The sequence below is a fragment of the Typopeltis vanoorti genome, chromosome 4 (genome assembly GCF_054136105.1).
Source record: "Typopeltis vanoorti isolate ZY-2024b chromosome 4, IOZ_Tvanoo_1.0, whole genome shotgun sequence".
NCBI lineage: Eukaryota > Metazoa > Arthropoda > Arachnida > Uropygi > Thelyphonidae > Typopeltis > Typopeltis vanoorti.
The window spans coordinates 68,749,037-68,774,413 of NC_143552.1; the positions used below are offsets into that span (position 1 = coordinate 68,749,037).

The following is a 25,377-nucleotide window of genomic DNA, read 5'->3' on the forward strand; positions in this document are numbered from 1 at the left end:
CCTTTATCCAAGTGTAAGCAAACAAAGTTTGCGCCTGAAGTACGTCCACCTTTACTACAAGGTAACTCATAGTAAAGGTGGACCAAGCTCTCATCACTCCTTGTCTCAGTATTGGCCACTACCCAGACTAGTTTCGACCTTTATTGAGGTCTCTTCAGTGGGAGCCAGGCCCAGAGTTGGAGATACCAGGCAGAAGCAGTAGCAAGGTCATCTTTACCTAAAGGAGTTGCCAAAAGGTTTACCACCTTTTTTTATTAAATTACTCTGGATTTAGAGAAAGATGTTGGCATTCAATAATAAAGTTTGCGCCTGAAGTACGTCCACCTTTACTACAAAGTAACTCATAGTAAAGGTGGACCAAGCTCTCATCACTCCTTGTCTCAGTATGGGTAGTGGCCCTTCCCTTAATGCATAGCATTATACATGTCCGCAAGGATATGTGCTCTGCATTATGGGAGATACTGAGACAAGGAGTGATGAGAGCTTGGTCCACCTTTACTACGAGTTGCCTCAGTCCTGAAGATACTTTTCAGGTGCAAACTTTGTTTGCTTACACTTGGATAAAGGAGTAAACTAAATTTATTGTTTAGTTATGGAAGTGAGACATGGGCAACAATTAAAAAACAGGAAGACAGGTTGTGTGTGTGTGTGTGTGATCTAAAGAGCCCTGGAGAGAAGAATGCTCCACATAACAAAAAGCGATAGAATAAGAAATACTAGAATTAGAGAGGTGACTGGAGTAGAAGATATTGTGAAGTATTGTAAAACATGTAAATAGAGATGGGCCGGCCATATTAATAGACTGCCAGATGAAAGGTGGTCAAATTAAGCACTGAGTGGATACCAAGAGATGGAAAAAGAAGCAAAGGTTGCTAAAGAACAAAATGGAGGGATGATCTACAAAGGTTTGATATGAGATGGTGGAAGTGGTTAAAGACAGACAGAACTGGAAAGTTAAGGTGGGAGCCAATATTCAGTAGTGAATAGAAAAAGGCTAAAGAAGATGCATTGGCAACTACCAAAAATATAAATAACCTAAATATTAATACTATTTATGACTTCAGTGTAGTCAAGAGTTAATGCTTCTGTGATAAATGTTTAGAAGACCAGAGAAAATAAATCATATGTTTGTTTCACAAATGTTTGGCAAAAGATATATTAATGCGGTTGGATTTCAAATTAACTGTGTTTCTGTAAGAAACGTTTTTTGTATATTAAATAAGGGTTATTTCACATAACATGCCAAGTTGGACAAGTGGATAGCATCTCTGATCCTTTAACACCTGCAGTCTCGAAATATAGCATTACATGTTTGTGAATTTCTTTAAGTGATAGATTATTCACATTGCCTAGTGCAACCATCTTGTTACTGTAGGCTTGGGATTGCTTGAAAAGAAAATGTATCACATTTGTCTCCAAGTAGAGTAATCTTTGATTATCTGACCCATAGTCTGTTCACACATATTGAGGGCAAACGAAAAAACCTAATAATTCAGAAAACCTGTTCTAAGAGGTCAAATAGACCTTTTTCTAGCATCGCAATGAATAATTAGAATAATGACCGTTTACAATCTATCACCTAAAGCAATTGATAAACAACCATGCCACGGTGAGATTAGTATTATATCAAGAAGAATTTTTATTACATTTAATTACATTTAATTTAATTACATAAATTCAATAATTATATTTAATTATTAAAATATTTTAAATAATTAATCATATTAATATAAATCAATATGATTTTTATCAATCCTCATGTTTCTTGGTTTACATAACAAAAAGTTATCAGAAACAAGTATACTGAAAGTAAACAGATTAGCTGGTTCATCTAAAATATAAATGTGAAGTGGAAAAGTCTTTTATTTTTGTAATTTTGTCAAACTGAAAAAGTTCTCAGTTTTTAAACTTACCTGTCTATGTAATATATTGCAGTAAATTTAATGGATAAGACATAGCAACAATAAAGTCTATTAATAAACTAATAGCTAATATTTTTCAAGTGTACTCCAGCATCAGAGCCATATTGGAAAAGGTAAATAATCAATGTAATCATATACAAATAATACAAGTTTATGTTTAAATGGAAGTGACAACTTAATAATTACAGTAAGAGAAATTTATTTTACTATACATTAGTCTTTGAAAATTATTTTCCGCATATAAGACAGATTATAATAAATTTAGTTTAATCCTTTATCCAAGTGTGAGCAAACAAAGTTTGCGCCTGAAAGCATCTTCAGGACTGGGGCAAGGTGGTACAACACCAGGGAACTCCTTGCAAAGGTGGAGCAAGCTATAAACACTCCTACCTCAGTATCTCCCATAATGCAAAACAAATCTCCTTGCAGATGTGTCTAATGTTATGCATTAAGGGAAGGGCCACAATTCAGACTAGTTTCGACCTTATAGCAAGATACCAACTTATAATGGAGGGTGATAGTATAAGAGTGGTGCATCTTATACTATCTGGTGATAGCATAAAGATCTTCAACTTGGCAGTAACCAAGGTAGCAGCAACACTGCCCTCAATCGGGAGAGTGGTCAAGAAGTGTTAAAGGAAAATTGCCAAATACGTGCAATTTTCAGTTATGAAGTCATCATCAAATTCCTGATATATATACTCTATAATTTTCCTCCAAATCAGTCTGTTACCTGTCAAGACTCCAACATTATCAGATCTTATATTTCCATCTTCTAAGGCACGTTTTACTGTATCAATCCACCTATATCTTGGTCTTCCTCTGGGTCTTTTTCCTGCCAACCTGGTGGAGAACACTTGTTTTGCTAATCTTTCCTCTCCCATTCTGTTTAAATGACCATACCACCTGATATTAGCTCTGCTAACACATTCCTGGATACTAACCATGTCAAGTTCTTTCCCAATATCCTCGATTTTAATATGATATTGCCGTTGATGCCATCTGTTCATGCCTCTAATCTTTCTTAGGACTCTTATATCTGTGGTCTCTCTCTAGTCTTTGGTCAAGTGTTTTACTTTTGACCCAGCTCTCAGATCCATAAGTTAAAATTGGCTTCAATACTCTCTTGTATATAGCTAATCTAGTGTTTTGGCCATCTGTCTTATTCCATATAAATTTATTCAGTTTACTTCCTACCATACCAGCTTTGTTGATTCTGTTGTCTATTTGCATACTTAATTTACAATCTTCACTAAAAATCATGCGTAATTAGCTGAAATGTTTTACTTGTTCCATAAGTTCTCCATTCACAATGCAGTTGATATTTTCAGTGTTTCTGCCTATTTTCATTGTCTTTGTCTTTTTAATGCTGACCTTCATACCATAACTATTACAACAGTTACTCAATTTAGTCAAGGAATCTTGCAAACTTGTAGCAGATTTACTTAGAAGTATAACATCATCTGCATAAAGCAAAGAGCTGACTTAATATCTCCAATTCTGATATCAGGTTTAATACCACTTTCCTTCATAATGTGATCCATATAGATAATGAATAACAGAGGGGATAATATACATCCTTGTCTGACACCAGATTTAACATTAAACCACCTTCCTGTACTTTCTTCAATTCTAACTGCTGATTTACAATTCAAATACAGACTAAGTATTGCTTGATATAATCTCCATTGACAACATATAGCTGTAGTGTTTTGAATGGCTTCTCTCTTGGCACCTTGTCATATGCCTTTTCCAGATCTACAAAACTTAAATACAGATCTGTGTTATATTCCCATGATTTCTCAACATTTCTCAACAAAGTGAAAATCTGATCCTGACAGACTCTATATATGGCTTGAATCCAGGTTGTTCTTCACCAAGCTTCTCTTCCACAATCCTTCTCAACCGTTTCTGAAGTATACTTGCATATTATCTTACCAGGACCACTCAGTAGGGAAATACCTCTCCAATTCTCACATTCAGTTTTATTTCCCTTTTTATGGAAATATGGGTACTACGAGAGGTCTACTCCAATCATCTGGAATTCATCCCTCTGTCCAGGCCTTCTGAACTATGCAGTGCAGTCACTGTAAGACTTTTATAACTCCATAATTGAGCATTTCTGGTCAAATATTATTAGTATTATTATTACGGGTATCTCCATAGGGTCAGTAGACTCATCTCAGGAGACCCAAACTATCAAAACAATATCTATCATATCGCTTCTTGATTTCATTTACAGACGAAAAACTCACAACTGAGACAGGCAATGCATTCCACTCATTCACACCCACCAGGTGAAAAACTTGTTCACACAACCTTGAAAACCACACTTTTCCTTAATTTCCAATGACCTCTTGTTCTTCCATCACTATCAACACAGCTGAAGCATTTCCCCTGCATCAATCTTATAAAAACCTTTTAATAATTTAAATGTTTCTATCATATCCCATCTTTTCTGCCTATCAACCAATCTCTGCAATCCACAAGTTCTCAATCTATCAATGCAGGGAGTTTTTTTTACATCGCATACCAACTTAGTCACTCTCCTCTGAACTCTCTCCACAACTTCCTCATCTCCAAGGAATCAAGGTGACCAGACCTGAGCACAGTAATTCAAATGGAAGTATCAATGCTTTATAAATGGGAATAATAACCTCTTCATCTCTGGATGTTAGTGTGTTCCTCAATAACCAAGTAATCCTATATGCAATCTTGGACGCCTTAGCAATGTGTCCCCTGAACTTCATCTCCCTATCCACCAACAGCCCCAAGTTTCTAGTCTCATCAATCTCTTGGAGTACCGTTCCATCGATGTAGTATACAGCTGGTAATCTTTCAACCATGCTACCGGCCAGGACGTATATATACATCCAAGTTTCCATGGATGCGAAGTGCATATTAAAATTGTAATACCATTGATATTACATTGAAATAAATGATGGATACGAAGCGTATGTGGATGCGTATTTGTTCCATAATGGCTGGTAAGGTGGTTAATCCCAAAATACATAACTTTACACTTTTCCTCATTGAACTGACATCCATAACCTTTTGCCCATTTCGTCAGCTTATTTAAATCATCCTGCAAACTCTCAACATCAGCTTGATTTTTTATTGTGCTACCCACTTTGCATCATCAGCAAACAATTCAATCCCTTTAATTCCTCCTATTTGATTTATGTACAAATTAAACAACAATGGCCCAAGCAAAGAGCCCTGAGGCACACCACTGGTCACCTGCCTCTTCCTGGACTCTGCTCCTCCATACACCACCTTCTGGTATTATCTCTCCCTGAGCTATTCTCCTATCCATATCACCAGTTTAGTATCCATCCCCATCCACTCTAATTTGCCAACAGTGTAGCCATTTCCTTCGTCCAACTCAGATGTCATTCTATTTTAAAAAGTTAATAAATTGCTAAGGCATGATCGTCCTTTAACAAAACCATGTTGGACCCTATAGAGTATCATATCCTGATCCACCCATTCTTGAATTTTTTCAACTTTTCCAATACTTTTACCACCACTCCCGAGATGGTGATTGATCTGTAATTAACTACTGCAGTTTTCGAACCACCTTTATGCAGAGGAACTACTTTGCCTTCCTTCCACTTTCTAGGGACCATACCAGAGTTCAAACTTAAGTTAAATAAGTAAGAGGCATTGACAGTTCCTTTGCACATTCACACAACACCCGAGCTGATATTCCATCTAAACCTATAGCAGTGTTTGCATTTAAATTTTGCGATATACTAAGTACTTCTGATTTCTTAACTTCAATTCTCACATTAGTTATTGCTACAGGTAGAGAAATGTCCTCACTTGGGCGATAGACTTTTTGAAAAGTGATCACTCAGTAACTCGACTATTACCTCTGAATTTGTCACCTCAATACCAACAGCACCACCCACTAAAGTTATTCTTTCAAAGTCATTCTTCCTTTTACTTGCCACATAGTGAAAGAACTGGGATTACCCTTGATCTCCTTGGCTAAGGTCTTCTCATAATCTGATTTAGCTTTTCTTACTATGCTGGTAACCTTCCTAGCTTGAGCCTTGTACTTCTTATGGGTGTACCGATTGCCTTTCTTCTTGTAAATTCTCCTTTTTTTGCAGATCAATCTTGATACTACTACTCATCTATCTAATGCCTACCATGTTTGTCTTCCTGACCATGGGGACACAATCTGATATTGCCTTTCTCAGATACCCGCTGATTTTATCCCATGCACTGCTAACATCTTTCCCCTGCAAGCTGACTCTGAAGCTTGTTATAATTGCCTAACTTGTAGTTCCATATATACCCCTGCTTAAGAGAGAGAGAGAGACACAAATTTCGCAACCTCCCAAGTCAATACCACATGATCGCTCTCACCAATTGGAGGTAATGAGGACAGCTTATTTATGGATATATCCTCTGAACCAATGACCAGGTCCAACACTCTCACACCATGTGTCCCTTCAGTTATGTGCTGTTTCAAGTAATTATCTTGTAGAAGATGTATGAATTCCATTTCCTTTTTGCAAGGTGATATTTCCTCCTTCCAATTGATATCACCATAATTGAAATCGCCCCCCCCATGATAATCACCATCTACTCCTGCTGCCTTTCCACATTTCAGGCTTTCGATGGCTATTTCTACTTCAAATATGGATATGTAATCCTGGCAGCATGCCTGGTCAATATTTTTTTTCACCACTGTGCTGTCAACACTGCTTGTTTCATTTAGCAATTTTTTGTAGTAATTACTGCATACGTCAAGGATATCTTTTTCTCCAGTTTCTTGTCACTGTTATCATCTCTAATTCCTTTTACAGTCCTCTTTCCTCCATTTCCAAGCTTCTTCAACCTGCAGAATATCATGCCACCTTCTTGATATTTATTTTCTATGTTCTTATCAAAGTCCTCCCATGACTTTTGTTCAGCTAGTTTTACACAGTGTTTAGCTTTCTTATGTTTATCTCTATATTCTCTAAGAGCACAAGCTGTCATATTTGCCAGGAACTTTTGACATGCTTTCATTTTTCCTTCACTGTTTTTTTAACTTCCTGTTTCCACCATGGAGTTCTGATTTTTCTATCCTTGCAGACAACCTCACCACATGCCTCTCTGGCAGAATCAATCAATGTTTTCTTCAGAGTTTGCCACTGATTCTCCAAGGTTTGATTCCTGTTCTCAAACTCTTTCATTTTTTCTTCAATAATCTTTGTGTATTTCAGTCTACAGTTCACATCTGATAGCTGCTCAATTTTTATTCGCTTTAAAACTTTCTTACATGTTATTCTTTTCAATATGAAATTCAGTTTTATCCTGCTCAAGACTAAATGGTGATCACTTCCAATTTCAAATCCTCTGTATATTCTGGTGTCCTGCACCAGGGAGGAAACATCACTATCAACAATAACATAGTCAGTGAGACATTTCTTATTCCTTGCCTCTTCTCTCCATATGAATTTGTGCACATTTTTATGCCGGAACATGGTGTTAGTAATAACCAGTCCATGTCCTGAGCAGAAATCCAACAGGTGTTTGCCATTATTATTAGCTTTGCTCTTTTCTCCAAATTTTCCCAAAATATTTTTGTATGTCTCACAATCATTTCCTACTCTGCTATTCAGATCCCCAACAAGGACCAACTTTTCCTTTTTCATTGTGTCAGTTGCTTTCTCTAAAGCCTCGAAAAATTTCTCCACTTCTACCTTAGTAGAACCTTCTGAGGGGGCACAAATAAGGCTCATTGTCCAGTTCCCAATTCTCATATTTACCCACAGCACTCTACTTGAGAGTGTCTGCCATTCAAGAAATTAGCCTCGTATTTAGTGTTGAATACTATGGCTACTCCTTTTCCTTGATCGTCATTGCCTGAATATAACATTTTGTATTTATTGCTTAAAAGATCTCACCAGTTTTTGTGTTTTTTGTTTCAGTCACCCCTATTATGTTGATCTGGTACTTATCCAATTCCTCAGCTAGCTCCATTTCTTTGCCATTCAGGCTTGTTATGTTGATAGTACCGATCTTGAACTTTGGTGATGTTGAGTCGGGGTAGGTTTTAGGATTTGTTCCAGTAGTCGACTTTTCGCTGTTTGCCCTGTTTCCCTGCCAAAAATAACGGGGCCCTTGTTTAACCGGGCAACGACCCAGTTGGCATAAAATTCTGTCATGTTGTACCATCATTTTTATTTTGGTTTAAGCCAATAAGAATACAATTTAGTCGGCTAAATCCCAACTTGCCAGCCCATCCTCGTTCATTCAGTATTCAGGTAGATACCTAACAGGGTGCACCACGAGAAGGTGAGGATTGGACATTGGGTGAGAAGTCCTGATCGGTTCTCCATATTCCTTTAAAGGCTATGCGGAGGTTAAACAGGTTAAGCATCTGCACTGATAGCAGCGCATGGGAGATAGTGATATAAGTGGTGTTTGAAGAAAAGCAGTATCAGCCTGCATACCTAGAGTCCAGAGGATAAATGAGGTAAGAGTTAGATGAATAAGTAAAATCATTAAAAAAAGTTGAAGAAAAAGTTGTGAAAGATATATAAAGAGAAAGATTATTAGAAAATTCATAAGCAGTACAAGGCAGAGGTAAGAAGAGTGACTAATATTTTAATGAACACAAAAGCAGATTATGAGAGGAAGCTAGCTGAGCAGGAATCTTTTGCACAAGTTTACCTGCCACATTGCAGGAAGGACTACAGAAGGATAAATTTAACATGTGCTGATGGAGGTAACAGAAGCAGCCAAAATAGTTGAATTACTGAGTGATCGTTATGCATAAGTGTACCATCCAGGGAGACACTGCAGTACGAGATGTAACACTTACGGATGTGAGAACAGAGGTAGATGAAATGGAGGTGCTTATGATACTGCAGAACCTAAACTGAAATATAGCCATGGAATCAGATGTGATATCAGCCATGTATGATATGCATGTGTAAGGCAGCTCCTCTGACCAAACTTTTTAAGTCTTAGCTCTGGAAAAGTGTCAAGGGAGCAAAAAAAGGACAAAATAGTTCCTTTGTATTAAGGAATCTCCAACACAGAGGTAACATATTACAGACCAGTCAATATCTCAGGAATGATGGTTAAGGTAATGGAGAAGTTGGCAAAAGGCAGAATGCAGGAATGGATAGAAAGAAATATGACACTCTATGGTAAGCAGCATGGTTTTCTGAAAACAGATCTTGTCTAAATAATTTACTCACTTTTTATAACAAAATGACAACTGAGCTGGAAAAAAAAGAATGCTGCACAGTAATACTAATGATAGTAATACTACTAGAATCTGCAAAAGCAATCTACAGGATACCATATGTAACCTCTACTACATATGGAGCAAATGGAGGGTTAGATATAGCCAGTGACATGGATAAAAGAGTGGCTGATGGACAGACAACAGAAATGTATTATATGGGGAAAATGAATCTAGAAAAAGAAGGTTGATTAATGGTATACTGCAGAGCTCTGTATTTGGGCTACTGCTAATAATACTGCACATCAATGATATAGTAAAAAATTCCAGTTTTTGCTTATAATGCAAAAACTGGAAAGAGCATACCACTGATTTTAAGTGGGTTTGGCAGTAGTATGGAAAGAGGACAATGGCTACAAGTTTAATGTGGCAAAGTGTGAAGTAATGCATTTTGAGAAGATCACAAGCTGCTTACTATGCTGATGGAGCAAGACTATAGGAAATTGATGAGGCTAGCAATTTGGAGGTGATTGTACACAAATTTCAAAGTTTAGATGCCATATTTCAAAGGTGACCAAACAACTCAAATTACTTGGCTATTAAAGAACGATGACAAGCAAGTTTAGGGATATTATTACTCCTCTTTATAAGGCTTTATTAGAGGTTAATCCATGAGTAGCCTAAATTTCTCCTTTTTGTTAAATTATGTTTGAAAGATACAGCTTTATATCATATTGTGCAATAACAAATCTTATAGCATTAGCTGTTTACGCAGGAAGTCAGGGATGCCCTCCTTCGATGTCGATCATAAAGTCAGGAATTGGAATGTACATAATAGTAAGAGCATATTTCACTTCTTTCTCAAGAACTTTTAGCTTGTCAATAGTATTTGGACAGTTTTTGAGATTTATGATCCATTTATATGTAAGATTTGGAACCAATCTATAAGATTTATGACCCATTTATTAAGGACTTGGGAAGAAAACTCACGAGTTTGCCAATTTTGTCCTTAAGAAATATAAACTTATAATTTTTAAATCAGGTAATTTTAATAAGACAATTTTTTTCATCCCTCAGATGACAGGTTGAGTCCCCTATGAAAAAATCTTTGCCATCTAGCTCTATCTCTGGCCATTTCAGTCACTCTCTGAAGCTCAATAATTGCGATTCCATCAAAGTCTGTAGCCAAGTTCCTTTTAGTCTATCTCTTGATTGTCTTCTTTCAATAATTACATGCAGGACTATATTTGGTAATCTCTGAAAGTACATTCTCTAGAAGTGTCCAAACCATCTTAATTGTTGTTTAAGAATTATAGCTATGATATCTTCTCTATAAGATTAATTCATGTTTGACTTGCTCATTTGTTTTGTGTTCCTGACCAATGAATCTTATTTATTTTTCTTAAGCATTTCATTTTGAATGCTCTAATTTTCTATATTTTTTTTTGATTGATTCTCCTCTTAGCTCCATACATTGTTGCAAGTATAATATTGGTTTTATAGAGTTTTAGTTTGAGACTTTTGGAAATACTATTATTTTTCCATATTTTTTAATTTATTCATATTAGATCATCCTTTGTTAAGTCTATATTTTTAGTCTATATGAGATAATTACTTGAAACAGCACATAACTCAACGAACACATGGTGTGAGAGTGTTGGACCTGGTCATTGGTTCAGAGGATATATGCATAATTAAGCTGTCCTCATTACCTCCAATTGGCGAGCGCGATCATGTGGTATTGACTTGGGAGGTTGTGAAATTTGTGGATTTCTCTCTTAAGAAGGGGTATATATGGAACTACAGGTTAGGCAATAATAACAATGGAGTGAGCTTGCAGCCGTCCCATAGCAGAACATATTGCAGGGAAAAGATGTTAGCAGTGCATGGGATAAAATCAGCAGGTATCTGAGAAAGGCAATATCAGATTGTGTCCAGATGGTCAGGAAGAAACAAGATAGGTGTTAGATGGATGAGTAGTAGTATCAAGCTTCATCTGCAAAAAAATAAAATGTTATGGAGAATTTACAAAGAGAAAGGCGATCAGTATACCCATGAGCAGTACAAGGCTAAAGCTAGGAAGGTTAACAGCATAGTAAGAAAAACTAAATCAGATTATGAGAAGACCTCAGCCAAGAAGATCAAGGGTAATCCCAAAGAGTTCTTCTGCTATGTGGCAAGTAAAAGGAAGAATGACTTCAGAAGGATAACCTTAGTGGGTGCTGATGGTATCGAGGTGACCAATTCAGATGTAATAGTAGAGTTACTGAGTGATCACTTTTCAAAGGTCTATCACGCAAGTGAGAATATCTCTGTACCTGTAGCAGTAACTAATGTGAGAACTGAAGTTAAGAAATCAGAAGTACTTAGTATATCGCAAAATTTAAATACAAACACTGCTATAGGTTTAGATGGAATATCAGCTCGGATGTTGTGTGAATGTGCAAAGGAACTGACAATGCCTCTTACTTGGTTATTTAACTTAAGTTTGAACTATGGTATGGTCCCTAGGGAATGGAAGGAAGGCAAAGTAGTTCCTCTGCATAAAGGTGGTTCGAAAACTGCGGTAGTTAATTATAGACCAATCACCATCTCAGGAGTGGTGGTAAAAGTATTGGAAAAGTTGGAAAAATTCAAGAATGGGTGGATCAGGATATGATGCTCTATAGGGTCCAACATGGTTTTGTTGAAGGTCGATCCTGCCTTAGCAATTTATTAACTTTTTAAAATAGAATGACATCTGAGTTGGATGAAGGAAATGGCTACACAGTGGTACTTCTGGATTTTGCTAAGGCGTTTGACAGAATACCCCATGGAATACCGTTGCTCAAATTGGAGCAGATGGGGATGGATACTAAACTGGTGATATGGATAGGAGAATGGCTCAGGGAGAGAGATACCAGAAGGTGGTGTATGGAAGAGCAGAGTCCAGGATGAGGCAGGTGACCAGTGGTGTGCCTCAGGGCCCTTTGCTTGGGCTATTGTTGTTTAATTTGTACATAAATGATATAGGAAATGGCTTAAAGGGAGATATTCAGTTGTTTGCCGATGATGATAATTTGGGTAACGCAATAAAAAATCAAGCTGATGTTGAGAGTTTGCAGGATGATTTAAATAAGCTGACGAAATGGGCAAAAGGTTCTGGATGTCAATTCAATGTGGAAAAATGTCAAGTTATGCATTTTGGGATTAAAATATTATCAGCTGTATACTATATCGATGGAATGGTACTCCAAGAGATTGATGAGGCTAGAGACTTGGTGGTGTTTATTGGATAGGGAGATGAAGTTCAGGGGACACATTGCTAAGGTGTCCAAGATTGCACATAGGATTACTTGGCTATTGAGGAACACACTAACATCCAGAGATAAAGAGGTTATTATTCGCCTTTATAAAGCATTGATACTTCCATTTGGATTACTGTGCTCAGGTCTGGTCACCTGGATTCCTTGGAGATGAGGAAGTTGTGGAGAGAGTTCAGAGGAGAGTGACTAAGTTGGTGAGCGATGCAAAAAAAGCTCCCTGCATTGATAGATTGAGAACTTGTGGATTGCAGAGATTGGTTGATAGGCAGAAAAGATGGGATATGATAGAAACATTTAAATTACTAAAAGGTTTTTAGAAGATTGATGCAGGGGAAATGTGTCAGCTGTGTGATAGTGATGGAAGAACAAGAGGTCATCTCTGGAAATTAAAGAAGAGTGTGGTTAACAAAGGTGTCAGAACAAGGTTTTTCACCTAGAGGGTGGTGAATGAGTGGACTGCATTGCCTGTCTCAGTTGTAAGTTTTTTGTCTGTAAATGAATTCAAGAAGAGATATGATAAATATTGTTTTGATAGTTTGGGCTTCCTGCGACGAGTCTACTGACTCCATGGAGATACTCGTAATAATAATAATAATAATAGTTTCTGTATTGTTGAGGTGATGAGTAATGAGACTGCCAAGATATGCAAATTGTTTGAAATCAATTTTTAAGTAATTTATATCCTGTTTTTTTTTTTTTTTTTAATTCTTATTACTGTAATTAACAGATATCAGCTCCATCTAAGCATAAATTTTATATGGTTCAAATAGCGTTGGAAGTTTTTTTTCACTTGGTTAGACTATAAATTATATATTTAGTTTAATCCTTTATCCAAGTGTAAGCAAAGAAAGTTTGCACCTGAAGTATCTTCAGGACTGGGGCAACTTGTGGCAAAGGTGGATCAAACTTCACATCACTTGCCTTAGTATCCCATAATGCAAAGCACATCTCCTTGCAGACATGTATAATGCTATACATTATGGGAAGGGTCACTACCCAGACCGGTTTCGACCTTTACTGAGGTCTCTTCAGTGGGAGCCAGACCCAGAGGTGATAAATTTGAAGCAATACAGAACTCATATTTACCTATACGAGTTGCCAAAAGGTGTCACACCTTATTAATAAATTACTCTGGATTAGAGAATGATGTCGGAAGTTTTTTTCACTTGGTTAGACTATAAATTATATATTTAGTTTAATCCTTTATCCAATAATAAGTAAACAAGGTTTGCGCCTGAAGTATTTTCAGGACTGGGGCAACTCATGTTAAATGACTTCTGCATTGCTTCAACCTTGGTATCACTTCTGGGTCTGGCTGCCACTGAAGAGACCCTAATAAAGGTCGAAACTCATGTGGATAGTGACGCTTCCCATAATGCATAGCATTATACATGTCCACACTTTGCATTATGGGATACTAAGGCAAGTGATGCGAAGTTTGATCCACCTTTGCCATGAGTTGCCCCAGTCCTGAAGATACTTCAGACGGAAACTTTGGTTGCTTATTCTTGGATAAAGGATTAAACTAAATATATAATTTATAGTCTAACCAAGTGAAAAAAACTTCCAACATCATTTTCTAATCCAGAGTAATTTATTAATAAGGGGTGACACCTTTTGGCAACTCGTATAGGTAAATATGACTTCTGTATTGCTTCAATCTTGGTATCATCTCTGGGTCTTGATTCAAATATTGTTACACTGATTATTCACATGGTCCAATATGGCTCTGACAATGCTAGTGTAACACTACAGAAATCTGAACTATTTATTAATAAACTTTAATTTATTCATACTGTGTCTTATTCATCAAATTCAATGTAGCAGAAAAAGTTTTTGATCTGTAGTCTAATCCATATCAATTTGCAAGCAGTTCAAGTCCTCGATGTTACTAGATCCAGTCTTTAGAAGTAAAACAATTTTTTTGCTTCAAAATTCAGAATTTTGAATTTTTAACAACATGAGAGATTAATATGTAAATATACATACTGCTGGCAGTGATCCTGGTAATTGTCTAATTACTGTCTGATAAACATCATCAGCTTCCACATCCTATCAAATGGAAAAAAAAAAATGAAGTGTAATCAAAAGTAACTTGAATAGATTTCCCTATGTAGATTTTCATAGCTATATCAGCCATATTTTAAATTATCCAATAAATAATGATACAAATTCTTTAATGTTTTCTAATAAAATCACAATACAATAATTTTAATACTAATATTTAATAAAAGATGATTCAAAAAGAATTGAACACTTTCAAGTATTTATTACTCATTGACTAGTATACACTAAAGTGTTGACTTACCATTTTCCAATGTTCTTCCAGATTTTGTTGATTGAAAGTTATATGTATTTTTACCATCAGGGTCACCACAGAAATATGAACTTGTGGTGGAAATACATGCATCACTGTTCATCGTATTAGCACAACTGGAGAAAGCATTTTAGTATTAGAGTCTGCTAAACTTGGTCTGCAAATGCAGTGCAAAGATCATTCAATGCACAATATAACAAACTTCCACCAGATCATAACATTTACTGCTGGCACAAGCAGATGAAACCGAAAGGATGTATCTGTAAACCACACAGCATAAAGGCAGATGCACCTGTCTGAAGAGTGATGAAATGCATTTGTGTCACCATTCAAGAAAAGTCTTAGGAAATTGATATGGCAAGCTACCTGTGGGCTAGGCATCCTTCAGTCCATGGTTTGGTGCCTCCATACACAGCTGTATATGAAATCTTATTGTGTACACCTACTGCAGATCTTGATGAAAGAAGATAAAGAAAAACAATACAACTTCTGCTGCAGGTTTCAGTTACAAGGAAAATGAAGATCACTATGCAAATTGCTTTGTGTTTGGTGGCAAGGCTATATTCTATTTAAGCAGAAAAGTGAAATACCATAATGTACACACAAGACACTGTAAACCATGTGGTGTGATTGACCATAAAAAGGATATGCCTGAAGTCAGTGTTTTGTGCCATTTCACATATAAGGGTCTTTGGTACATTTTTTTTTTTTTTTTTAAGGTGAACATAGTAACACAAACCATGTATCTGGATACAGTGAGAGAGCAGCTTTCCCCACAGCTACAGGTAGACTCTGACACTTCATTTGACATATGTTGGCTCTACCTCACTTCCATCATGAGGCTCAGAGGTTCGTTAATGACATCTTCATGGTGCTAGATTGGCATTCTGTTTTGACATTGACCTGCCTCTGGAAGAGTGACCATTCGGATACCCAAATATCACAACTATGAAAAAAAAAATTTCTTCATATTCAATGTTCCAGAGTTCAGAAACTATTTTGGTCAATCACCTCTGGACCCTCTCCAACATCCCTTCATCCTTCTGAAAATCAGATGACAAATCTGTGCAGAGAATCTCCTTATTTCTAGAGTCAGTATCCTCTGCATAAATGCCAAAATTCATTGTATTGTCCTCACAATTTAGGCAATATGTCTTCTAAATATCAGATCCTTATCCACAGTCACCCCAGGATCTCTTATTTACTCAACCTCCAACAATATATCGCCATCAAGACTAAATTCTATATCCCATCTTTGTTTTCCAAAATTTCAAACCTTACATTTCATAACAATGAACTGGCATCCTCACTCATGTGCCCATTCACTTGGTCTTCAAGCCTCCTTAAGGCCAAAACATCTGCTCTACTCCTCATAGTTTGTCCCAACTTTGCATCATCTACAAACAACTCTATATCCCCATTCAAATCTTCCCCAATATCATTAACATACAGGTTAAACAGCAATGGTCCTAAAACAGACTCCTTAGGCAAACCACTAGTGACTTTAATCTTCTGGGATATTGCTTCCCTATATACAACTTGTTGATACCTATCAGAGATTTAATCTCCAATCCAATTTACTAGTCTAATATCCAACCCATTGGCTCTAGTTTGACTATCAACTTATCATGTGGTAATCTATCAAAAGCCTTTGCAAAGTCCAAGTATACTACTGCGTATACATTGCCCACATCCAATGCTGCTGTCACCTTATTGTAATAAGTAAGTAGATTACTAATACATGACCTCCCTTTAAGCAAATCTATGCTGTCCATCAAATATAATACCATTGTTGTCAACCCAATTCTGAATATAATAAATTTACTTTAATCCTTTATCCCAGTGAGAGCAAACAAAGTTTGTGCTTGAAAATATCTTCAGGACTGAATATAGTGTTGTACTATCTTACCTGGGTAACTAGTACAACACCAGGCAACTCGTAGCAAAGGTGAAGCACGCTACCAACACTCCTATCCCAGTATCTCCCATAATGCAAAACACATCTCCTTGTGGATATGTATACTGTTGTGCATTAAGGGATTGGCCATTACCCAGACTAGTTTCAACCTTTATTGAGGTCTCTTCAGTGGGAGCCAGGCCCAGAGTTGGAGATACTAGGCAGAAGCAGTAGCAAGGTCATCTTTACCTATAGGAGTTGCCAAAAGGTTTGTCACCTTTTTTTATTAAATTACTTTGGATTTAGAGAAAGATGTTGAAAGTTTATTTTTCACTAGGTTAGACTATAATAAATTTAGTTTAATCCTTTATCCCAGTGAGAGCAAACAAAGTTTGCACCTGAAAATATCTTCAGGACTGAATATAGTGTTGCACTATCTTACCTGGGTAAGTAGTGCAACACCAGGGCAACTCATAGCAAAGATGCAGCAAGCTACCAACACTCCTATCCCAGTATCTCCCATAATGCAAAACACATCTCCTTGTGGATATGTATACTGTTATGCATAAGGGATTGGCCACTACCCAGACTAGTTTCAACCTTTATTGAGGTCTCTTCAGCAGGAGCCAGGCCCAGTATTTTTCTGTTGGAGATACCAGTTCTGCCTGGTATCTCCAACTCTGGGCCTGGCTCCCACTGAATAGACCTCAATAAAGGTCGAAACTAGTCTGGGTAGTGGCCAATCCCTTAATGCATAACAGTATACATATCCACAAGGATATGTGTTTTGCATTATGGGAGATACTGGGATAGGAGTGTTGGTAGCTTGCTCCACCTTTGCTACGAGTTGCCCTGGTGTTGCACTACTTACCCAGGTAAGATAGTGCAACACTATATTCAGTCCTGAAGATATTTTCAGGCACAAACTTTGTTTGCTCTCACCGGGATAAAGGATTAAACTAAATTTATTATAGTCTAACCTAGTGAACAATAAACTTTCAACATCCAATTCTGAATAATCATTCTCACCAGCCTTTCCAACACTTCCACACAGATTGGCCTATAATTTGATACCTGAAATCTGTGACCTCCTTTATGAAGCAGTAAAATCTTGCCTTATTTCCACTCCTTTAGAACTTGACCAAATGTAAGACTCATATTAAACAAATATATCAAGGTAGATGTCAACTCCCTGGCACATTCCTTCAACATATGCAGTGGTATATCATCAAGTCCCACAGCCTTATTAATATTTATTAAGTTTGCTTACTTTCCTCATATGCCTCCTCCTCACTCACACTCAGTCTCTCATCATCCACTGCCCTCAAACTCTTCATGATGTCACTTTCAAAATGGCAAAAGACCTTTATGAACCGATTGTTAAATATCTCAACTATATCCTCTGCAGCAGCTGTCCGTATACCATTTTCTCAAATCAGTGCCATCCTACAATATTTAATTATTCATTTTTTTTTTTTTTTTTTGCTGGCTACATGTCGAAAGAACTCCTTCAATTTTTTTTATTTTTTGGCTTCATTAGCTAAATGGTGCTCATACTAACTTTTGCTACCCTTACCAACAGAGTCAACTCTCCTTTACTGTTCTTTGTTATTTTGCATGGAACTGATTATTATCACTCCTGTTAAGTTGCCTGCATAATGCATTTTTTTTCTCTGTATTGCATGCTTAATCTCTTCATTCATCCATTTCACAACTACCTTATTTATTAAGCTTCTGACTTTTGGAATACATTTAGACATTTCTTCTACTAGATAGTTTTTGAATATCACCCAAGCAGCATTGATTTCCTTTCCAACCAACTGCTCATTCCATGCTACAGCTGCAAGCGGTTTCCTGAGCTTCCCATAATCACTAGCCTTGTAGTTCTATATATATCCGTTCCTTACAGAAGTCCTCGCATGGCTGGAAACTACCCAGGTAATCACTTCATGGTCACTCTCACCAACTTGACACCTCATTTATAATAACATCCCCTGATGAGATGATCAAATCCAAGACCTTCAAATTTTGTGTGCCATCTGTTACATACTGCCTGAGGCAGTTGTCCTCCAAAACTCAAGAAACTCATTTGCTTTACTTCTGGTTGCTATCTTGTCATCCCACTCTATACTGCCATAATTAAAATCGCCCATAATGATCACCCTTTTCCCATTTGTTTGGCTAATTTGCTTATAGATTTCCAGCCAAAAAGAATGAAAAAGTATTTCATTCTTTTCACCTCTATCTCATATCATACTGCCTCAGAACCACTACCACTATTTCTCCCTTGTATGTCTACCTTGTATGAACAAAACTCTTTTGCCATCATCAATAACACTCCACCTCCCTTTTTACCCTTTCTATCTTCATGAAATACATCATACCCTTCCATCTCTGTTGTTGTCAGGATGTCATCCACATCCATGTCCACATCTAACTATCTTGCATTCGTATACAAACATAATAGCTCATTCCTTATCTGTAAAAAGTTTCACTGATACTACTTATTAGATGTGACTTCTCCATACTTTCCTTGAGCCATTTCTTTTCTCCTTACTCATCCCAGAACCTTCTTCAAATCCAGCTATTTTCCCTACATCTCCCCTTTCCCTTTCTATCTACACATGTATTCACATAACACTCATGCTACCCACTATTTCATTCATAAACACCACTTCAATCACTCCTTCCTTACCTCTGCTCTTCAACATTGCTTCTTACTTGCTCAGATTCATTCTCTGCACTCATTATTCTCCCTTTCAGCAGCAGTCTCTCCAAATGACTCGAACCAAAACTATTCAGAACAGTCCATTTCATCACTCTTATACAGCTCAATTCTTCCTTCAAACTCATTCCACACATTAACAAACTGCACTCCTCTCTTTACACATTTCTGCTGATGATATGCAGTTCATCTGCTAATTCATATGCAGTTGACACCTCATAAATGAGGTGTCAACTGTATGTGAATAAACATATTCATAATTCTTGTTCTCCACTTCATCTCATCACTATCATACTTGGGCAACACACTAACTACCTTTCCTATCACACAATTATCTTTTATCCTTCTCAACAACTTACTGATATCCAATCTGACATTCTCCTTGTTCTTAGTCAAGTCATTTGTTCCTACTACCACTACCAACTCCTTTGCTCGCTTACTTCTCATATCCAATGTCTCAATCACTATTTATTTTACCTCCCAGAAAAACAAACCTTGTGCATCTTCTCATTTACCACACCATATAATCCCACTCACAGGTCTTTCGCTATATTTTTCATACCGACATCATTTGTTTTCATCTTCTTCACTCTTCCATACATACCTCCAGTTCTCTTCATTTCACTCTGCATCCATCTCATTTCTTGTCTTCACCAACTCAGCTTTCAAATCTTGCTTCCTTTTTTTTTTCATCATCATTCACTCTCAGTATTTTATTGCCAGTCACACACACTTGTTTGGCATCAATCCTGCTCACCATCTTACCATTAATTGCAATTTGTTTTTCAATGTCATTATTGTCCACTTTATCATTAATTTAACTCTGTTTTTCAAAATGATTATCACCCACTTTAAAATCAATTGAAATTTTTTCCTCACCATCACCTCCTCTCTAAACATTCGCATAATCTTCACCATGTCAGTTATGATGCCATGTTCCCTACTCATATTTAAGCAAAGACTGGAGACCTCTAGTATAAGAGTTCTAAGAAAGATTAGTGGAGTGAACAGTAAATCACAGTACCACATTATTAAAAATGAGAATATTGTTGAAAGGCAGTTACAAGTGAAAGAACTCCCCATAGTCACTGGGGAGTTCTTTCACTTGGTGGAGCAGCGTAAAGGAGTGATGACAGGGGCCATGCCTAGAAAGTACAAAAGGAAGTTGTGAGCAAGAGGGTGAGGAGTGGTTTCTTTGTGTGGAGAGGGTGGAACCATGGAATGGATTGCCTGATAGATTGGTGAGAGCAAGAATGGTCAATGAGTTCAAGGAGTGGTATGATAGACTTTGTGTTTCCTAGGAAGGATGATTCTCTTGACTCTATGGAAGCCTGAATAATAATAATAATATTAGGAAAGTACTCACCATTGTTAGCATTCAGTAATATGTTAGTAGAGCTAATCTCAGGTGGTGTGGTCATTTAAACAGAATGAGAGGAAGGATTAGCAAAACAAGTGTTCTTTGCCAGGTTGGCAAGGAAATGACCTAGGGACAGACAAGATACAGTAAAAAGCACCTTAAAAGAAAGAAATATAATATCTGATAATATTAGAATTTTGACAGATAAGATTAATTTGGATGAAAATTGTTGATCGGAAGCTAGTAATGGTATAACTTTTTCATGTAGTACTATCATAATTATCCTGTACACTCCCTGAGAGTACATATCAGGAATCTGATGATGATTTAAGCATGCTTCTTCATCCATCAGAATATTGCATTTCCTACATACTCACACCCATTTTTTTCTCTTATTCAGCCTCTCTTTACATAAATATCCACAACATCTTCACCTGCATACATACATAAATGAAGGTTAACATTTTCTTTCTCAAATACTATGATTTGAGAAAGAAAAATGGACTCTGTATACACTTCATACTTTCTGCATGAAGTGTATACAAAGTCCATGTAGATGCATATTCTTTATTCTGAACATGAAATCTATCATTCAACTTAAAGAACATAAGTCATACATTAAGGTTCAAATAGTGTGAAAAGTTAGTTGAATGAACATGAAATTTTGAGTGCTCACAGAACATACTGGAAAAAATGAAAAGATAATCACAGATTAAAATTTAAACCTGAAAAATTGCTAAGCCTATAATGAACACTGACCACCTGAACTACATTGACTGATTCATGATCAATCCTTATGCTACTATAGTTGAAAGTGGACATTTGATTTGGCCATAAATTACTTGTTGCACTTGTGCATGAAACTGATGCTTATTAGATTCTTTAGAGAGAGAGAGAGAGCAACTGCTTTCTACAAAGATAAAATATTCTTCATGTACCCAAATAATATCAATGTTGTAACTGATGAAATGTAAGTTTAAAATATTTTTTTTTAAAGTGTCATGTTCTAAAAATAATATATTTGTGCAAGGGAGAAATGGAGAGTAGGAGAGTTTGAATATACTTACTTCCACAATTGATCTCAGAGTCTGCAGCTGGACAGTGCGTGCTTTGCTACTGTTTTTGAATAATTCATTTGGTTCTATGCCATTTATTTTCTAAAATCAAAATAACTTTTTTTTAAAAAAAAGTATAATGACAGTAAGACATTTTCTTAAACAAAATATAGTTATAATTAGGATGATTCCAAAATAAAGCAACATAAATTAAATTATGTAAATTAGTTCAAAGGTATTTTAAAAGCAAACTTAATACATATGTACTATATGACCTTTATAATCAATTCATCTGGGGAGGGGGATTTTTCTTTCCATTCTTTGACTGTTTAAGCCAATGATAAGATATCTCCAATAGTCGTGATGTTAATATATAAGTAATACAGGAAATGGGTTTGAGGTTGTTTCATGTGAGAATGAGATTAACAGTATACAAAATACACAATTGAGTGCTGCTATGAACCATAATAATCTGAAGATGTTAACAAATAAATCTTATGGATATGCACTTACTGAGGAATTTTAAATATGGGGATAAAGACTGGAAGGAAGAGAAAGAATGCAAGATAAGGAAAAGAGATTTTATAGAATTGCTAAGGGACAACTACTTTAAGCAGTACATGATACAAACGACTCTCAGTACATAAACATTGGATCTAGTAAGAACATCTGATAATCTGTCTCTATATACATGAGGTGACCATTATGCCACCAAATGTTGAAAGTGATCACATAGGTTCAATCTGGGAGTGATAATGCATGTTAGAGCTTTGGTTAACAAGGGACATATGTGGAAATATAAGCCAGATGATTGCACCATACTGAGAAAGCAACCAAAGGCAGTGACTAAGAATAAGAAACTGCATGACAAAGGAATCAAATAGTACATGAGAATTAGTTAGAGAGTGCAAAGGATAGCAGCCTCAGAATCAGGAGAGTTAACTGCATGGTAGTTAAATGGATGAATAATACTTAAAAGAGAGCCATAAAGAGAATATTGTGGATCCAATATCATGAGAAAAGTGATGATGGGGTTCAAGAATAGGCTAGGAGAACAGTCATGGTGAAAGGTAAAATCTGATTATAAAAAGGTTAGCCAAACAGAACAAAGGAAATTGGAGAGAATTTTATCACCATCTAGCATGTAAGAAAGAATAACCTTACTGAATGCAGATGATAGATAAGTGTCAGATGCACAAAAAATAGCTGAGCTGTTAAGTGTTCACTAAATTTAGTAAGGGATACATTCAAAGAAGACCTGTTTGCTCTCTGGATGCTGAGGTAAAGAGGGGAGAATCAGACAAAATGATAGAGGAAGACAAGTTTGAGGCAGATACCAGAGCTTGGCCCAAATACAGCACTTATGCTGTTGCTCAGAAAAGAAAACACATCTCTAAGGATAATAATTAACTAACTTTATTTAGATATTAAATTATTAGACAGATATTTCCCCTTGGTGTCCAAGGTATCTTCATATGCACCAAGATATACACATTACCCATGCAAGTAGCAACACCAATAGGAAGGTAAACAAAGATGATAGCATAAAAGACATAATCCTAAAGTCATAGCTTGCACCTTGCTCGCTCTGAAAGTCTTTGAGACTTTCAGAGATTTTGAAGAAGTGAAAGCAACCATATTTATTTAAATTTAGAGAATGGTGTGCAGTAGCAAATTCCAGGAATAGTCTCTTCCAGATTTGTATCTATCCTATAAGGCTATTTTTGTGGTGGTGGGGGATGTTTTCTACCATTGGATCCAGTGATCCATGTATGTCAATGGCATGATTTGCAGTCCCAGAATGGCTGTAACATATATATTGGAATTGTGTCCATTATGTCATATAATAGATATAATTTCCTATGTTCATTCAGTCTTTTTTTGGAATCCAGAATGGAAAAGAACCATAACAAACCATCTTTGAAGTTGAAAGATATAGTCAGCAGGGATATCACCATTTTCTGGTATATTCACCTATAAGATGTATCAAAAATATAGCAATGAAATTAAAATCAACTTTCTTCATAATTAGCATATTCTTCTCAAGTCTGGTTTGACTGTCTCTTACGTTTTGATGTTCTAGAGAATCTAAACCTGAATCAAATGCATCTATATCTCAGTCTTCCCTCTGAGACTTTTTTTTCCCAAGCCATTTTCACTTCAAACGTTTGTTCAACCCCTTAATCTTTCACTTCCCACTTTAAGCCATTTATTTTACATTAGATCTGTGTGCATATTCTTGAATAATGTTAAGTTCTTTTCTGATATTATCCTTTTTAAATATGGTTGTCACCGATCCCTTTGTTCATTCTCCTAATTTTCCTCAGATTTTTATACCCATGATCTCCAATGTGATTGAATATTCTGTTTCTAATTGAACTGCTAGATGCATGCCATATTTGCCATTTTCACTAAAAATTCTGACTGAAAAGTGTTACCAATTCTAACAGTTGATTATTGAGAAATATGCTTGATGTTTTCTTGCCTGTTTCCATAGTTGTTGCTTTTCGTACCAAGCCGGTCGACTTTCAATTTAATTTAGATGAGAACTTGCAGCAGATTAATTAATTTTATTTATGCATGCACCTAATAAAGAACTAATCTTATCATTTAGTTGAATATCATATTTAATATAACGCTTTGTATAATAATGCATTAGATACTGTCTATATTATAAATAAATGTTGAAAGTTTATTTTTCACTTGGTTAGACTATAATAAATTTAGTTTAATCCTTTATCCAAGTGTGAGCAAACAAAGTTTGCACCTAAAAGTATCTTCAAGACTGGGGTAAGGTGGTACAACACTGGAAAACTCGTTGCAAAGGTGGAGCAAGCTACCAACACTCCTATCTCAGTATCTCCCATAATGCAAAACACATCTTCTTGCAGATATGTCTAATGTTATGCATTAAGGGAAGGGCCACTACCCAGACTAGTTTCGACCTTTATTGAGGTCTCTTATATAAATATATGTAAATAAATAGCGAAGATAGTAGTGTTCAGCCAATCCTGGCATTAAGCCTAATATTAAATTCAGCTCTTTGATTTATACACATGATGTTATTTATATAATAAATAACATCATGTGTATAAATATACCACATCTTCAGGAATCATTAACTGAATAACTGCTAAACTGTCAAAAATGACAACATAATGGAAAATTTTTGCTTCCCCCCGTTTTCAGATGCTTGTTTTATAACATCTGATAGTTATAAGATGTCCAAGATATTTAGTAATTGAAGGCATCATATAAAGGTAAGGACTGGATATTCAATCAGAAGTTCTCTATTATTAGAAGACTCCATTATAAGTCAGAGAACTGCCTTCACAGGCAGTTCTCTGACAAATGTCACTGTCTTTAAAACAGTGTCTTTATACTTACATCAGGGGCGTGCCAGTAGTGCCAGGCACCTGTGTGCAAAACTTTAGTTGGCGCCTCTATACCCAGTAGTGCCAGTAGTGTCTGGCGCCTGTGTGAAAAACTTTAGTTGGCATCCCTATTCCTCCCCCCACCCTCCCCAATAAAAAATCACTTTAAAAAAAACATTTTTTAAAAGTATTTCCCCCTCTTTGGCGCCTTTACTATCCTGGAGCCT

The 25,377-nt window shown here is 36.3% G+C and overlaps 1 protein-coding gene across 1 annotated transcript in view; it reads right to left on the minus strand.

The window, feature by feature from the left end:
• The window catches only part of LOC150107390 (uncharacterized), a 339,311-nt gene that overhangs the window by 64,075 nt on the left and 249,859 nt on the right, over positions 1-25,377 (minus strand). Inside the window, exons 16-17 of the mRNA XM_090391829.1 lie at positions 21,789-21,878; positions 14,412-14,474 (exon numbers count right to left, since the gene is read on the minus strand). Coding sequence (XP_090247955.1) covers positions 14,412-14,474; positions 21,789-21,878 — 153 coding nt within the window. The remainder of the gene's footprint in view (positions 1-14,411; positions 14,475-21,788; positions 21,879-25,377) is intronic.